Source organism: Alosa sapidissima, chromosome 12 (genome assembly GCF_018492685.1).
Source record: "Alosa sapidissima isolate fAloSap1 chromosome 12, fAloSap1.pri, whole genome shotgun sequence".
NCBI classification, from domain to species: Eukaryota; Metazoa; Chordata; class Actinopteri; order Clupeiformes; family Clupeidae; genus Alosa; species Alosa sapidissima.
Window position 1 is genome coordinate 30,800,117 of NC_055968.1, and position 19,211 is coordinate 30,819,327.

General features: G+C 47.0%; 1 protein-coding gene across 1 annotated transcript in view; it reads right to left on the reverse strand.

Annotated features, from left to right (window-relative positions):
- The window catches only part of zgc:92140 (uncharacterized protein LOC447854 homolog), a 25,129-nt gene extending 7,079 nt beyond the window's left edge, over positions 1–18,050 (reverse strand). The window contains exons 1-2 of the mRNA XM_042056670.1: positions 17,811–18,050; positions 5,401–5,533 (exon numbers count right to left, since the gene is read on the reverse strand). Coding sequence (XP_041912604.1) covers positions 5,401–5,491 — 91 coding nt within the window. The 5' untranslated portion in view covers positions 5,492–5,533; positions 17,811–18,050. The remainder of the gene's footprint in view (positions 1–5,400; positions 5,534–17,810) is intronic.
- Positions 18,051–19,211: the final 1,161 nt, after the last annotated feature.

A 19,211-nucleotide genomic window follows, 5' to 3' on the forward strand; every position in this document is an offset into this window, starting at 1 on the left:
GTGTGTGTGTGTGTGTGTGTGTGCATGTGTGTGTTAATCAGGCAGTAATAGAGTGGTGTGTGTGGGCGTCAGAGTAGCCAGCAGGAGCAGGAGAGGAGAGAGAGGGGAAATCCTGTGCTGTCAGCCTGAGCCTGCCTGTCTTTCAGGAACACACACCCTTAATCCTGATCCCTCTCTCCATCCATCCCTCCCTCCCTCCCTCCTTCTCTCATTCCCTCCCCTCCTGTTGTGCTCTCCAGGGAAATGTGGCCCCCACAGAGAAACCAACTCTGGAGCAGACCTGACACCTGACCTGACACCAGACCTGACACCAGACCTGACACCAGAACTACAGCTCTCAAAATCGAGGCCACATCTGAGCCAGAACCAGCCCGGATCCTGGCCAGCGTCCACAGCTATCTAAGCCGAGTTAGCATGACAACAGTAGCGGGGCTTAGACCCTCTCACGTGTGTGTGTGTGTGTGTGTGTGTGTGTGTGTGTGTGTGTGTGTGTGTGTGTCTTCATCTTCACCCATCTTCACTTCATTTCAGACATCAAACGGTGCTGTTCGTGAGCCCAAGGGTGCCATGGAAATGCAGAGTGATGCCGCCCTCCTCCGCACGCCACCGCGCATAATATCCACAATATGGGGCGTGTGAGAGCGGAGCCGGGCCGAATCTCAACGGAGCCGGGCCGCGTCCAAGAGAATCCAGCCAAAATGTTCCCTGGTTAATCCAGCCATGCAAGAACTCGCCAGCCCACGCAGAAAAACCCACATACACTGCCCTATGCAGAGCAAACACACATACTCACACACTCACACACACACTTGTGCACTCACACACACACATGTAGAGCGAGCAGAACTCCTTTCAGGTCTCATATAGTCAGAAAGTGTTACTATTTTCACCCACCTTCCTGACTTGTTTCTCTAAGGCAACTCTGCCTTTCCTGGCATTGTGTGTGTGTGTGTGTGTGTGTGTGTGTGTGTGTGTGTGTGTTTTGGCAAGTATGTGAGACTGGAGGAAAGTGACGTGACTACTGAGTGCTGGCCAGCAAACTAGGGCTACGTCTACATTTTTGCTACGATTCGCCCATCCACATTCCCCTCCACATTCCCCTCCACATTCCCATCCACATTCCCATTCCCATTCCCCTCCACATTCGACCATCGTATCAGTGTCTCTGAAGTGGAGCCATTTGGATCCGCTGGAGACACCGAACTCATTTTGCTCTGCAGCCGCATTGGACGAATGTGGACGGTGTGTCAGTAATGTGTTGCGGAGCCATTAGAAAAGAGATGATGTACAATCCCATGTTTCCTTCCCTGATTCGTCGTGCTCGTTTCATGTGATGGCCGTGCTGCTTTTCGAGAAATAGGCCTACATTTATTCATTTGACAGACATACAGTGAATGGCAACGGATTATAGCCTATGCAACTTAAATACACTGCAGCGGTAGCCTACGGTAACTGTGTATGTGGCAAACAAATCCCTCTTGAATGTTTGAAGCACTGTGGCTATTTTATTCATTTGTCGTTCGTCGACAAAGCTACCTGGCATTATATTGGGAATTCTTTTAAGTAAGCAAGCTGGAGCAGGCTAGGCCCATTCCACTACAATAGCGATCAATAGGCTCCTGTACAAAAGTAATCAACACAAAACGTATCTAAATGTCTAAGTTGATTTTGTTGTTGCATGTTCTTTATACAATGACAAATATAAAAAAAACACTCATGTGAAAAGGATGTGGACATAATGATAACCTACTGCTGGAAACAGTGGCTGTGGACATGCAAACAGATGCCCAAGATGTTAAAAGAGTGGGAGCAATAACTTCTGACATAGTATGTTCATGCATCGCGGTCACATGACAATTATAATCAACCCAATTATCCTACAGATTATAATACTATGCAATAGCCTAGCTGAGCAAGTTGCAGCATGCTCACCGAAAACACGGCTGTGCAAACTATCTGTTTAAAAAGATGTAGCCTATGAACAGCAGGATTATATGTACACGCATAGCCTATCCCTGGAATTTCCGAGAAGCTAACTTTAAACATAATTATTAGTGTTTGTTTGTCGAAACTGATTTGGTGTAGTGTAGCTGTAGCCTAGGGTGCACACACACACACACACACTCATATGGCTGGACTAAGAGGTGAGACAATGACATACTTTGATGATCCAGCAATCTCATAGAGCGCAGTGACGTGATCTCAGAGAGAGGCTTACACACACACACACACACACACACACACACACACACACACACACAGCAGCCTTACACAGTAAAGGAAAACAAAGGGGGCAAAGAGAGACAGATAGAGTAGATGAGATGAAAGAGAGAGAGAGAGAGAGAGAGAGAGAGAGAGAGAGAGAGAGAGAGAGAGAGAGAGAGAGAGAGAGAGAGAGAGAGAGAAAGCAAGGGACACAGAAAGGACAGAGAGAAGACAGCAGGGGCCATTAGAGGGGTAGTGAAACGAGTAACCAAAAGAAGGCAGAAAGAGAGAGAGAGAGAGAGAGAGAGAGAGAGAGAGAGAGAGAGAGAGAGAGAGAAAGATTGATTTGAGAGATAGAAAGAGATGGGATGGGATATAATCCACAGTATCCAGGTCAACTGTTCCGGCGTCCTACTGGGAGTGGACACTCATCTAGTAATCCATCACTCCCATATCTTATCTATCTATCTATCCATCCGTCTGTCTTTTTGCGGAATGGACAGATGTAGTGCAGCGGATACAGCTTCTTCCATGGCCGGCCCCTGGCTACAGCCCTCTGCCTGATGAGCTGCCATTACTTACATACGTCACCAGGGAGCAGAGAAGAGAGGGAGGGAGAGAGAGAGAGAGAGAGGGTCTGAGAGAGAGCAAGGGGTAGAAAAAAATTGTGGGAGAGAGAGAGAGAGAGAGAGAGAGAGAGAGAGAGAGGGTCTGAGAGAGAGCAAGGGGTAGAAAAAAATTGTGGGAGAGAGAGAGAGAGAGAGAGAGAGAGAGAGAGAGAGAGAGAAGAGAAACGGGAGAGCTGGAGGGACTAAGACTGAGAGAGGAAGGGCGGGGGAGGGCAAGCAGTGGACAGAGGAGGTCCATGACCTCACGGTCACCATGTACTGAGAGAGAGAGAGAAAGAGAGGGAGGAACGGATGGAGAGAAAAAACTGAGGGGAAAAGAAGGGAGGTGAACGGAAGAGAGGAAACACGTGAAGAAAGGATGTGCAAATTATACATGGAGGAGTGGAAGAAAAAGAGAGATGGACCAGTAGAAGAGAAGTAAAAGACCTCCTCACTGAAGGAATGGAAAGAGAGAGAGAGAGAGAAGGGAAGATGGATGTTGAGCGACCGGGTCTTGTTCTGCTCTCTCAAGGAAAATGTCGAATGGTTGTTAGACAGCGCTCTTGCTGGCCTTCCAGGAAAAGACAAACCACACACACAACAGAAGAGGGCAGACAGAAAGAGAGGGATGAACGAAAGAAAGATAGAGAGACAGACACAAAAAACAGGGAGGAAGGAGCAAAGATAACTGATGGGAGAAGAGCGGAAAGCAGAAAGAGACAGAGCTGTGAAAGGAGAGAAAGAGAGCGAGAGAAACTAAGATGGAAGAAAGACAGAGTGAGAGACTGAATGAGAAAGAGACAGAGCCGTGAAAGGAGAGAAAGGGAGAGAGAGAGAGAGATTGGGAGAGAGGATGGAGGCCCCCTGTGGTTTGTTGTGGCCCATGTGGCTGCGCTGCTCCTAATTCATAATCTCTCTCATAATCCCCATCCACTCCCTGTCACACTCACACACTGGCCGCTAATTGAAGCTGTTAACGAGACACTCTCTCTTCCGCACCACGGCTCGCTCTCACTCTCTCTCTCTTTCTCTCTCTCTCTTTCTCTCTCTCTCTCTCTGACTCACTCTTTCCAAGCTCTGTCTAGACACACAGAGCTAACACACTGGGATTGCTCTAATCTACCTGTTCCCAACTCACTGAGCTCACCACAAAAATCCAACAATTACAGCCTGCCACTGCCTTGCTCCGTGTTGAAGGTGAAGAGGATATGTTCCAGTTACATTTCTGAGTAGATGAACTAGTTTGGTTTCCTTGTGTGTGTGTGCATGTGTGTGTGTGTGTGTGTGTGTGTGTGTGTGTGTGTGTGTGTGTGTGTGTGTGTGTGTGTGTGTGTGTGTGTGTGTGTGTGTGTGTGTGTGTGTGGTGTGTGTGTGGTATGGTTTGTTTTTACTCAATTTCCTATAATAGTTTCCTGATAGAGGGAAATCAAAGTCTCTCTCTTTCCGTTGATTCAAAACAGCTCTATTAGCATGACTGTGTGGAGTCAGTGTTGCCTAAGCTAATGTTCAGAACAAGAGTACTAGCCTCAATGTAATATCACAGGCACACACACAGACCCCTAATAGTAATCATAATACTAGTTAATAATAGTTTCTCATACAGAGAGACTGAACAGGGAAAAAGCCAAGCAGATTGTAGACTGCATCTAACTCTAAAAAATGATGTGCCCTTTAAACTGGCCCCAACCGGCGTCAGACCTGTCCCTGTATCTGCTCAAGAGTCTGCTCCGAACTAGGTCACTGGATGAATTAGTCAGAGAGGGGACATTATTATGAAGGCGTTCGGTAACAGTGACATGCACGCACATAACACACTATTCAAATAGTCTGAGAACCGCAGGCTGCCGGCTCACCCTGATCACTCAGAGTTCCCATGAGAGGAAGGTGAGTCACAGGTACGCTGATCTGATCAACACCCTGAAGGACGTCACTCACACACACATGCAGACAACACACATATCTCTGCTCATGAAGCGCTATCATGTGGGTACATCAGGTGGAAGAGTTTGCCTAGGCATTTGTGAGGTGTTTATCTCTGTGTGTGTGTGTGTGTGTGTAACTGAAAGTGAAATTCAAAAACAGAGTAGAGAAATTAACCAAGAAAAACAGAGAGGTACTGAAAGTGTACAGAAAGTGAAAGCTCTGACCTATGCATGAGATGTGTGTGTTTATTTTGTGTCTACACCTGTGTGTGTGGTACATATTGCATGTGCCTGCGTCAGGCTGTGTGTGTGTATATGTGTAGGTGTGTGTATGCATGTTAACATGTGCCTACATCTGTGTGTGTGTGTGTGTGTATATGCATGTTAACAAGTGCCCACATCTGTGTGTGTGTGTGTGTGTGTGTGTGTGTGTGTGTGTGTGTGTATATGCATGTTAACACATGCTACATCTGTGTGTGTGTGTGTGTATGTTAACACATGCTACATCTGTGTGTGTGTGTGTGTGTGTGTGTGTGTGTGTGTGTGTGTGAGTATATGCATGTTAACACATGCTACATCTGTATGTGTGTGTGTGTGTGTGTGAGTATATGCATGTTAACACATGCTACATCTGTATGTGTGTGTGTGTGTATGCTTGCACTGACCGGTGAACAGGTCCCCGTTGCTGTAGGCCTTGCCCCGTCCCTCCTCATCGTTGGGCACAGCCGACACCTGCTTAGCCGAGGTGCAGCCCATAGCCTCACTCTCTCCCCCCCCTCCAGAGCATCGCACTCACACCTACAGCACAGAGAGAGGGCGAGGAAAAGGTTAACAATCCTGCATCAAACTACTGGGTCTAACGTTTCTTGGTGTTTTATGCCCCCAACGTTGACTTTAAGCAAAGTCCTTTTAGGCAAGTCCCTCCACTCGGCGGCCATATACCAACGTTTTATGGGCACTCATCGGGCACAGTCTTTGGGTCGAACTGCGCGTGCGCAAGGCTTCACGACACCAATCTTGCTCCAGCGGCGAGATCACAACACATGATTGGCACGATGTCTTCACAACACATCATATGATTGGCTCAATGTATTTACATGTCGACGTTTTGCCGAGGAAGGGGTGGGATATGTGTAGACAACGGCCATATTGACGTTACAAACTAGCCCCATGTATTTCTATGGAGTATTTTTTGAGTGCTGTGTCTCCACATTAGAAAGTCTCTGCTTTAAGGCAGCGCTTGCCTGAAAGGCACTAGGGTTAGGCATGGGTTAGGGTTGGGGTTAGGTTTAGGATTAGGTGCCTTTAAGTCAGCAGTGGCAGCGCTGCCTGGAAGACGACGTTGGGGGCATAAAACACCATCGAGCGGGTCTAACTAGTCAACATTCACACACATCATCAAAGCACATACAATATCAGAACTGTAAGGGTCATATGCTTCGGCTAAAATGCTAGAGGAAAGGAGAGAGGGATAGAGAAGATGAGAGGAAGAGAGAGCGAAAGAGAGGAGGCCAGGAAAGATGCAGTGGAGATTACAGTATCCGTCTTCTGAGCCTCCTGTGTTTGTAAAACCAGTCCAAGTTCAACACCAAAAAAGCACACCGCTAGAAGGCTACTCGGAGAACGCTGCCACTGGCCACTGCCAAAGCCAAATGTCACACCTAACAATGGGAGCAAAAGTGAAACTCAATTTACTGAAGCTTGCCATGGGTCGGATCCGCTACAAACTTTAATAGGGGTGTCCTTGGCCTGCACCACGCTGTTCCACCAAGTTTCATGAAAATCGTGCTGGTAGTTTTTTTATGTAACCTTGCTGACAGGCACACAGCCAGACAAAGCTAACTAAACATGACCTCAGAGGTAACAGTAACACACACACACACTGCACTGAATGCTCCATACCAAATCATTACACTGTAAGATGCACATAACACAAGAAGTGCTTGGAGGTTCAGTGTAAACAATGAGACTATTGTTAGCGTGACCGTCGAAGCTAGCAGAAGTAGTGACATGCACTGATGCAGGCACTGAGGCTGACACACACATCCACACACCCCCAGGCAGGCAGTGCAGTCACACCTTGGTAAAACCCCGACTGACTGACACCATCAGCATCACTGTCAACATCACAGAACTACAGTGGAGAGAGAGAGCGGGGGAGAGAGAGTGAATAAGTGGGAGAGAGAGAGAGAGATTGAGTGGGAGACAGAGAGAGAGAGAGAGAGAGAGAATATCACGCACCATCCAAAGAGAAAATCCAGGGTACAACGCTGAAGTGATGATAGAGGGATAGAGAGGAGAAGGAGAAAGAGAAGACATCAGCCACCATCCAGAGACAGAGAAATCCAGGTAGCAGCACTGCCATGGGGACAGGGGTGGGGTGGAGGGGTAGCAGGTAGCAGCACTGCCATGGGGACAGGGGTGGGGTGGAGGGGTAGCAGGTAGCAGCACTGCCATGGGGACAGGGGTGGGGTGGAGGGGGGCAGCGGAGCGAGTGACAGCATCAAACACTTCTGTCCAGCCCTCCCACTCTCTCTCTTTTGAAGCTGACAGGGGGCAGTGTTCAACATGAGCGAAAACAAAACCCCAACAGCTCTTGCCCACCCCTCACACACTGGACAAAGAGCCAGGTGCACTGTCCAGGAGTGTGTGTGCGTGTGCATGTTGGTCTGTATGTGCATATATCTCTATTATGTTTGTGTGTATGTGTGCGTATGTATTTGGTTTGTGTTTCTGTGTGTGCACATGTGTGTATGTGCATGTAAGTGTGTGTGTGTGTGTGTGTGTGTGTGTGTGTGTGTGTGTGTGTAAGCCTCTCTCCCGCTCATCTCCCCCCTGGCATAAACAGTGTCCATTTCTTTCTCCAGGCTAATGACCAGGCTCAGTGGTAGTGGTGGGGGAGGGGGGTCCTGCTGTCTTAAGGAGAGGCAGGTGCCATAGAAGAATGGGGGGTTGGGGGGCTCAAGACGAGTGCAGAGAAACACATCTCTCTCTCTCTCTCTCTCTCTCTCTCTCTCTCTCTCTCTCCTCCATCACCCACTCTTCATCCTCTCAACTTACTGACAATGTTGGACTCATAAATGGAGTGCAGAGTGGATATCCGCTGGTGATAATCGCTGATTTTATTATGTGGTGCTCCTTTACTGTGGTGTGGGTGCAATTGGGGTATGGATATATTTTTAAGTGTCTTTCATCCATATGACGGTTCAATATAAAAAAAAATTCATTCATATGAAGAAGTTTCAATAAAGGCTAGAGCAGGCGTGCATGCTGCCAACCACACTACTGTACATGTGCACACACACACACACACACACACACACACACACACACACACACACGAGGGAAAGCGAGAAAGAGAGAGGTGCTGGTTCCTGACGGGAAAACTCTGCTGAGTTTAGGCTGCAGTTAAAAGGGCTGTTTAGCTCATCTGCCGTAAATGGCCTGACGCAGACAGCAGGGCTGAGAGTGTACTGGAGTGGGCTGGAGATCACATAGCGCTGCCCTTCAGATGAGCCGCTCACACTTAATGGGCCACAGTGTAGATAGCAGACGTTTTGGGTAAGGGGATACCTCCTCTCCTATGCTCTAATGCAGTGGTTCTCAAATGGGGGTACGCGTACCCCTGGGGGTACGTGAAGGTACTCCAGGGGGTACGTGAGATTTTAAAATATACATATATTTAAAAAGTAGAATCCATGCAAAAATACTTTAAAATATTAATATTTAATAATATACAAATGTATTAATATAAATATGTATATATTATTTATATGATATTTCAGTAGGCTATTCAATTTCATTATCCTAAAAACCCAGAGTCCTCCCCATACCAGGATGGTTTTAAGTCTTTTTTTAAGTCTGTTTTAAGTCTTTTTTTCTTAACTAAAAATGCTTTGCGCTGGTTAGGGGGTACTTGGCTGAAAAAATATTTCACAGGGGGTACATCACTGAAAAAAGGTTGAGAACTACTGCTCTAATGCACACACAGTAATTCCCATACATTGACCTATTTGTGGTTGCCCACCACAATATCAACATTGACCACCACACAATGATTTTCCAGGTTGTACTAAATTGTGCTTAAATCTGGTTAGCATCATAACCACGCAAACCTGCTTTCTGAAAAAATTCTGCAAACCAACCACCACAAATGGAATCCAATTCTCTGGGAAACATTGCACACAGGTAGACATCTAAACATCTGCCATATCATATGCTGGGCCTTATATATATATGCATCATACATACAGTATATATAGGCCTACACAACATACAGTACACAGGAAATGCATTGCCTGAAGTTATCAGAAACTTTCAAAGGGGTATATTTATCTATTTCCAAATCAGACACAGTGTCTGAGAACGTTAAGCCCGGAGTGCATTTAATCTCTAATGTCTCCGTGTCAAAGATAGAGTTTGGGTTCACTGATGTATGAACACAGCTCCCCACAGAAGCAGACAGTTATTCACCACTGTCTAATTTCACTACTGTGGTGGGTGAGCCCATGACCATTTTTAGCCCTGTGTGTGTGTGTGACCACAGGCGTTTCCAGTTCTGTATATGGCAGTGGGATTGTGTGTGTGTGTGTGATATCATTTTCTAGAAAATGCAGGACACGTCCTCTCTTTTGACATGCATGTGTTGTGTGTGTCTGTGTGCAATAATGTGCCTTTAGATCTAGGTGTGTGTATTTGTAATATGAATTGTTCATGTCTTTGCATGTGTGAGTGTGTGCGTGTGTGTGTGTGGGAGGGGGGGTAGGGGTGGGCGATATATATCGTCTGCGATAATATCGTGATTGTTGTTTTAACGATGTGCAAATTTACATTATCGAGTATTTAAATTAGGCCTACTTATGGGGAAAAAAACACTCGAAATCACGCATTAAAACCCCATACATTCACTAAATACAGGAGGTGTATGCGAGAGAAGCCCCTTGTTGCAGCAGAGCAAGTGTCACATGATCGCTAGTGGGTCCACCTTGTCACACGCGGGCCTAATGTTTATTTTGTGTAGCGACCGAGACGTAGGCCTACTTGGGATTTTGTGCAGCTACTTCTGTTCACGTAGCATTGATGAGACAGTCACAGTTCCTACATGGTATTATATGGAGAGAAAACATTAGCTTTTGAGTATTTTAATAGTCAGTTGTAAACAAAGAACTTGTAACCCTTTTGTAAATGGACTGAAGTTCGCTCTAAATATCTACGTGTATAGATTATGCTAACCGTTAGCATCTCTATAGGATTTCTCATATACATTAGTCATAAGCTAACGCATTAGTTTCTATTCTGTAACTTGGAATGCAAGCCTACATAATTTCTCTTAAACAAAACATCGAAGGAAATAACTGAGATGTTCTCTGTTGGTCTGCTTAGTTTTACAGTGAATCCTAAGTAGGCTAAAGGTTTTTGAAAGGAACTTCAGCTTCAGACTTTCTCTTGGGAAACTGTTAGGCCTATTCATCTTCTCTAATGTAGCTGGCTAGACCATGTCATTGCCACACAACACAAGTGGGGGCAAAATGGAAATGTGTCAGAGTGACACTGGAAATGTGTCAGAGTGACAATGCATTGGTGGATTTGGTTAAAAAGTCACAGGTTAGGTTATTGGTTATTATTGTATTGGTGCTATTCATAAATAATGAGTTGTAAAGTAACTCAGACTTTTACAAAAATGTTTTTAAAGGATATCGACTAATTATCGTTATCGTCAAAACTGGCGACTGGTGGAGTGGTCATATGTTGAGAGCCAAGAGACAGGCATGTGACAGATGTGTAAGTGTGTCAATGGGACGAGGCTTACGCCGGATGATAAAGCCCTTACACTGACCCACACACCCACCCGCCCACTCACTCGCCCTCTCTCACACACAAAGACACTCTTTCAGACGCATGGATTCTCTCACACACAAATACACACCCAATCACTCGCAGTCACACACCCAGCCTCCTGCTTTTCTCTTACTCAAACACAGAATATGTCTGTCTCTTTCTTACACCCCCCCGCCCCACACACACACACACACCAGCCAGAGTAACCACTGCCCTTAAGGGATGCATTAAGGTTCACTATCAGCTACTAATGGATTGACATTACCGTAATGCTACGTGGAACGATCACACTCACACACACACACACAAGCTCACACGCACACGCACACACACACACACACGCACACGCACACACACACACACACAAGCTCACACGCACACACACACACACACACACACACACACACACACACACAAGCTCACACGCACACACGCACACACAAGCTCACACGCACACACACACACACACACACACACACACAAGCTCACACGCACACAAGCACAGTTGTCAAAGAGACACAAGGAAAGGGCCTGGAGCAATCCGCTTGTTTGCATTACCTTGGCTGAGCAGACCCTGAAAAACAGGCCTGTGGAGCTCCAGAGAAGGGCACCAGCACAGGGACAGGTCTGCCACTGCGAGCCCAGCACCAGAGCCCCTAGAGCGGGCAGGATCAAGCGCTGGCACTGGAGCTCAACAGGAACCATCAGCAACCAACCGACCAACAGCATTGCCAGCCAGGTTTCAATTAGTCTCCATCACACACACACACACACACACACGTACAGGTATACATTTACACAAGCTCATGCGAACAACCTACACAAACAATCTACACACATTCTTATCTGAATACAAACACACACACACACACACACACACACACACACAGGGCCTCTGCAATCCGTCTGCTTTCTCCGACACAGTAAGGACAGGCCTCCCTACCCTGAGCGCCATAATATTTACTCTAGCTACAGCCCACCAACCCCCACCCACCCCAACACACACACTCTCCCCCAAGTCCTCCCTCAACCCAGTTTAAACACTTAATCAGCCAGACAAGTACGCTGAAGGCTGCCAATACACACACTCTCTTACTCTTCCATGTGCACGCGCGCACACACACACACACACACAAATAGGAGCTCTTGTTAAAGGAGTCTCTCACACACACACACAGGAGCTCTTGTGAAAGGAGTGGGTGAAGCCGCTTGCGAGCGAGGAGGGCTATTGTTCTTCACACGTACTCTGCTATTCTCATGCAGTTCTTTTCCCAGCCTCACTGCATTGTGCTGTGGGTGTGAAGGACTGGCTCCTGTCTGCACATATGTGTGTGTGTGTGTGTGTGTAAGAAAGAGTGAGTTTGTATGAGTCTGTATGTGAGAAGGGGGGGGGGGATGTTGAATAACAGCCTTACTGTTCAGGAGAGAGGAAAGAGAGGAGCGAGAGAGAGAGAGAGAGAGAGAGAGAGAGAGAGAGAGAGAGAGAGAGAGAGAGAGAGAGAGAGAGAAAAGAGAGAGATAGACCCATAGAGAAGATACAGATATCAATTAGTATGTTTTTTTGGCATCAGGAGCCTTTATCTTGTTTTGTTGTGCTGGTGGAGCCAGTGACTGAGCACTAATGGAGTTGGCCGCAACGCACACACACACACACACACACCCTTTGGGGCTTGTCGTCTCCCTCACTTCCTTCTCAATCTCTACGTCTCTTCCAACCTCTCGGTCTCCTCTCTTCTGTCTGACAAACCAACAGACAGACACCCAGACAGAGCAACAGACACCCACTTTCTCTTTCTAGCTCTCTCTCATTCTTCTCTTTCCCACTGTCAACATCCTTGGTCACTATAGCACTATTTTGACTTTGATTCTGATTCACACACAAACTGTTCTCCCTCCTCCTCTTCAAACTCTCTCTCTCTCCTCTTCTCCCTCTCCAACCTGTCCAGTGTGTCTGCACTGCAAGTCCATAGAGGGAGAGAGAGAGGGGGGGGGGGGGGGGTAGCAGCTGCGGAGGCATGGGCGCAGGGTGCTTATTTGTTGAAGGATAAAAAGGGGGGGGGGGGGGGGGGGTTAGTGGATGTCTGATAGTAAGGGAGCTGAGGAGGCTCAAAATGAGTCAGAGCACCTTTTTTATTTCTCTTTTTTTTTCCTTTTCCTTTTTCCGTGCACGGCTCTTACAACAGAGATGTGTGTGTGGGTGCCTTTATTCATGTCATCCTTCTCCTTAGATCATTTCACTTGTACACACACACACACACACAATCATCTAAATCAGAAGCATAATCTCCTACAGAAGAGATCACCTTCCAACTCCTGAATCCAGTTCATGATGTCCATCAGAACAGCCCTCACACACACACACACACACACACAAATCTGTGGAATCTAGTGCATAATCTCTCACTCACACACACACACTCACACACACACACACACACACACACACTTTAATGCTTATATTTGGACCTTAACACAGGGGAAGATTCACAGATCCAAACATTGAAGGAAGTATGTTACACACTTAGGCAGGTCTGATCTAACACAGAATGCATTGTGCTATTTCCATTAGCGTATTTTACTGCCAACTTTAAAACCGTGATAATACACATCGCATACAAGAGTTTAATCACTTCCATATTAAAGCTGCGACTTTTACTTTCCTGCATTTTCGCCAGCAGTCACGATGGGTGCGGGTGCATTAGAGTGGTGTAGTGGCATTTGCTTATGCCGCCATGTTGCTTTTGCGCGCACACACACACACACACACACACACACACACACACACAGAATTCAGTATGTCCGGTGCTTCTCCTCCCCTCCTCCAAACGTGCGGTGTAGTGACATTAACACCAGGGCTTCCCTTCCGGCTCCATCTCCATTCTAACGTGACAAGCCAGCGTGTAATTCGCCACATGTGGCCCTCCATGTGTTTGACTCAAATTAGCGCCCGTGCTAAACGTATAGCGACTCGGGGCCTAATTGCACGGCTGTCGGGGGAGATAATTGGTGGAGCGGTGTCCTGTGCGGCTGTGCACATTGCCGCACGGCAGACCGGTGGCACGCTTTTAATAGGCCTCTGGTCAGGGCCCTGCGTTGGACAACGGAGGAACTTCCTTTGCACACACACACACACACACACACACACGCCACGGCAGACTGGTGGCATGCTTTTAATAGGCCTCTGATCAGGGCCCTGCGTTGGACAACGGAGGAACTTCCTTTGCACACACACACACACGCCACGGCAGACTGGTGGCATGCGTTTAATAGGCCTCTGATCAGGGCCCTGCGTTGGACAACGGAGGAACTTCCTTTGCAATCCCCTGCAAAATTCCCCTGCAATCCTCTCCGTCGGGATATGGGGTTTGAAACGAGCCATGAGACAAACGCTCAAAATGGCTGAACTGTAGTGCCGTTTTGAAGTGGCGTGTGTGTGTGTTTTGTTTTGAGCATACGTGCATGTGTATAACTAGGCCACTGCTGGGGATATTGCATCAACTCTTGTGTTGTTTCTGATGACATAATCCATGGTTAGTCACTTGCACATGCCCTCTGTCTGTCCTCACATAAACACACACACACACACACACACACACACACACTCACACATATCTAGTTCCATAGTGTCTGTTATTTGCAGCTTTCCCACAGCACATCAGTTAGACCATGCTCTTCCATCTGCTACTTGGTCTCTCTCATTTTCATGCGTTTGTGTGTACACAGACAGACACACACACACACATACGTGCAAACACACTCACACACACACACACACACACACACACACACACTGGCTGGTGTTGTCTATGCTGGGGACAGGACCACACCTCCCGGTGCTGCGGACTCAGGGTGACAGGCCAGTGGCTCTACTGTCGCTCCCTCTCCTGATCTCAGCTCCAATGGACTCTGCTCCGCACAACGCCTGTGTACACACTGACTCTCACACACACACACACACACACACACACTCTCATATACACACAAACATGCAGTCCCACACATCAGATACACACGCTGCCTATTTTTGACACACTCTCACAAACACTCACAGATAGACTCACACATAGACACAAATACACACAAACGGATGATTTCTTGCTTGCATGCCTGCAGTACATCAGTGTGGGGAGGTGGGGGGGGGGGGGGGGGGGGTGGAGGTGGCCTTGGGGGATCAGGTTGTGCTGTCCTTGCTCTCCCTCTTTGCTGTGGAGTGCACCTCAGGTGACATGGAGCCAGACTCAGCAGTGGCTCTGAGATGACCATAATCAGCGCAGGCGCACACACACACACACACACACACACACACACACACAGGGGAACCTCCCCCATAGTCACCGGGTAGCTATGGAAACCTCTGCTCTGGGTGATGATGTCACTTTGACACAGCATCATAACAGCTAACTGGGTAGCATTTCAGGTCTGCAGAGGGGACAAGAGGAATCGGAACCCAGCTAGACGAGGGGAGGAAGAGCAGACGGCTGATCTTGAGCAACTTCAGAGGAAGAGGCAGCGCCAGGAGAGGAAGACCAACTACAGGAGCTATTAATAGCACCTTGGCTTGCTGGGAAACGTCTACTTCAGAGCAGACCGTGTGCTGCGTGTCGGTTTTTTGCTACCAGAACAAGTGCCACAGGCAGAGCGGCGAATCACACAGTATAGTTCACATCGCGTTCACGCTTGACGGCTGAGTGAGAACGAACAGATGGAGCCAGGCGGATGAAGGCAGACACATAAAGGATATGTGCTTCAGATAAAACTACACACACACACACACACACACAGAGAAAGAGAGAGAGAGAGAGAGAGAGAGAGAAAGATTTAAAATACTCATCATTTATTCCACCAATATTCATCACTACACACCTATCAGATCCACATGTATTACATCCTCACCTTAAAGCCAGTGAGACAGCAAGACCATCTTCACTCAACAACCCTCCTGCCTCCCAAACAGGGCAAACAGTACCAACTCCCATAATGTTCCCACTTCATAGTAGCCATATTCCATTTTAATTCGACCTGCCACCATTCCCCTAAACACCCCCACTGAATCAGTTGAACAGCACTCCAATATTATGCGCTTCCATTTAGCCATTTCTGCGGAGTGCAACAAAAAAAGTTCAATAAAACCACATCCCTCTGTTTCTTAACCTTTTACATTGCACCAACGCCACCAAAACAGGTCATTAGAAAACACTTCCTCTAAAAACCCCTTCAGACCGCAAACACCTAGCGACAAGAGACCATGTAATGTTATTGTAATTCTGCAAATTGCTTTATATGGGAATGGGACTTTCCAAACAGATATTCAGGAACTCAAAATAATCCCCAAAACCTCAATCCCCAAAATTCAATTGATGTGGCACTATATCAGGTAAATCGAGGTAATTCCTACCCACTATAGTCAAACACACCGAAGACTGCTACAATTTACATAGAAATTGTAGCATGCACATCATATGCTGATCAGTAATGATGCAACCTACACCTACATTAGGCTACTATGAGCAACAATTCAAAATGTTTTTTAAAACATTGATTAACTTGTCCAAACCACGCTATTCTAACCTAGGCCTCTATCTTCAATTGAAGGTATGCAATAACTGGATAACTGCAACAGCAATTGTCTGGGTGGTGTAATAAGTCCATGCCACCAGTGGCACCAACAATTTATTTTTTTGCTGAGTTGAAAGAGTATCAATTCCACAGAAAGGACATCCCCCTCGACAGTTAATCAGCTCTCTGTCCATTTCTCAAGTAGAGGCTTCTGAAAAGACCTCCGACCTCCAAGAACCTGACCAAAATACAGCTCACTGCCTGCATACATTGACCTCCTCAGTTCATCATAATGCTTGACCTCCATGCAAAACATGTAGCGAGCCTTCTTATTAAGGCCCATACTTCCTGCGTAACTGGTGGCTATGCCTTCATTCCTCCTCCTCTCTTTCCCTAACAGCGGCTGAGATGAACAGTGAAGGAGAGCAGTAGTTCATTTATTAACCCAGTGTGGGAGGAGGGGGGGGGGGGGTATTTTCAGTAGAACCTTGTATTTGCCACAGTTGTAGGGATTGTGGCAAATAAAGCATTTACTAAAGTAACATATTAACAGCTACATTTGAATCGAAAGACTATGAGCTGATAGTCCATACTGTAGCTTCCATATTCGTGAAGAGAACACTCTTTCATGAACCTCAGACTAATGACGGAATAGTAAATCGCATCTCAGTCGCCAGGACCATAACACGGTCAAGGTTTGCTTGCTCTCACATGAAAAAAGCAGCCTTACGATTGACACAAACTCCCGGCCGGGTTGACACAATGGCCCCACAGTGTGGGAAGCCCTGACTTCGCTGCCGGTGGAGCCGGCGGTGCCAGGAATTCTGCAGGGAAGAGTGCTTTACCCAATGCACGTCGAGGAAAGACTCCTCCATATTCACAGGCTTCCCCGCTGCAGCGGCGGCTGCTACTGCTGCTGCGCTCTCCGCTCACGAAATGACATGACATGGAACAGCCAGGCCTGGCTGGCTGTCTCACTCGGTAGCGCCCTCAAATGAAAACGTTGTCTTTGCGAGTTCAAAACGGGTGACAGTCCAGGTCTTGCGTGGCAAAGAGGGTTGCTGCCCGAATGAGCACACAGCTGGGTCCAGCTGCGTCGCAGGGACAGTGGGCGCATTGTTTTCCCCACAGGACGGCGGAGAGCGAGCGAGCGAGCGAGAGGGGGAGATGGAGCTATGGGGTTACTTACGTGTGAAACACATAGGACATATAGGCTACACGCTGTGCCGCACTGCATGCCATGCCAGGTGCCCTATTTGTTTTGCCTCAGGTCCAACAACACACGGCCTTGCTTGCAGAGAGGAGGGAGGTTGGTGGGCCAGAGCAGGGAGGGGGCAATAAGGAGAAAATAAATGGCAAACCAATGAAACGACCATGTCCGCCCGTAACACTGTATCAGTATGTAACACTCCTAGAATAAAAACGCTACAAGTAGGCTACACGCAAGCGCTCCATGATCGCTATTTCCTCAAGCCATTGCAGACTACCACTGACCAACGTTCGATCGAACACAACCATGTCCAAAACACAGGAAGGAAAGCGCCGGACAATCACGGTCCGAGTCAGGAAACAAAAAAACAAAGAAAGGGCTGAGCATGGAAACATAACGAGTGGAAAATCTTGCACAACACATATGACATACAGTTGAGACTATTACATCAAGCATAGTGTCATTACTTACTTAACTGAGCCGGTTTCGCTCGGTCCACTTGCGGTTCGCCAAGGTTCACACGGACAGACGGGCGGGAGCTGCTAGAGATAGGAAAGTGGCTCAGCAGCGCGCTGAATTTCCATTGATCTGACAATCTAAAGCGAGAGCGAAGAGGATACACCGCTGATTGGATCGAGGTCTGCGGCCATCTTGCCAAACAACGTCCCAAACAACCAACCACTTCATCCGTGGAGGCGGGGAAACGACAGGATTGGATATATCAAAAAAATGCTGGATGTTATACGAGTTTTTAATAAAAACGTATAGGGCCTACTATTTGTAAGTAACAGCTACTGTCGCTTACATTTACCCACTTGGGTTGCCAATATATGATAGGCAGGAAATAGCCTAGGCTAACGACTCCCTCATACTAGCACCTCATTGCTTAGAAGGGTCTACATTTTAACAATGATGTGGGACTTTATCAAATCGAGGTAATTCCTACCCACTATAGTCAAACACACCGTAGACTGCTACAATTTATATAGAAATTGTAGCATACACATCATATGCTGATTAGTAATGATGCAACCTACGCCTACATTAGGCTACTATGAGCATCAATTCAAAATGTTTTTTAAAACGTTGATTAACTTGTCCAAACCACGCTATTCTAACCTAGGCCTCGATCTCCAATTAAAGGTCTGCGATAACTGGATAACTGCAACAGCAATTGTCTGGGTGGTGTAATAAGTCCATGCCACCAGTGGCACCAATTAATTTTTTTGCTTAGTTGAAAGAGCATCAGGCATTGAGGGTTAAACTGTTCAAATAAAAGAGACCTTTAAGGTGCTTGGCATATTTTGTTGTTTAACGTAGGCCTAAGCTTTGCCCACTGAATGATTGGTGGAAATAGTAACCTACTGTCTCCACAACAGGTAGGCTACTAATTCATATCGCACTGAAGGGCAAAAAATACTGTATCTAGGGTCAGGAACCCCCGCTCAATTGAATGATTGAGCCAACACTGCCCCCGTCTGGAATATTTGGGAGTTTTCTGATAGCCTCATGACACCCGAGGTGTGCGCACCAAGACAGCCACTGTTTGCTGAGGACTTCACCGATGATGAATCATGCGTTGATTATGGGTTGCCCTCAATACGCAGGGAAGTGAAACATTGGTTTGTGTTGAGGCAGCTTGGCTTTCCTCCACAGTCATATTACCACACATAAACCATCCTCTGCACATTATTATTGTTAAGTAAGTTATTGTTTGGGGTGGAAAAACAATCGCTTGTTCCAGACATGGTATCTGAGCTTCATCAGTTTTGTTCTTTCTTGATTCACTGTTTCAAATGATCGAGGGTGATAATATTCCTTATTTGATCTGTCAAAGCCTTCATCAAAATCCTGGAAAGTACTGCTACTTGA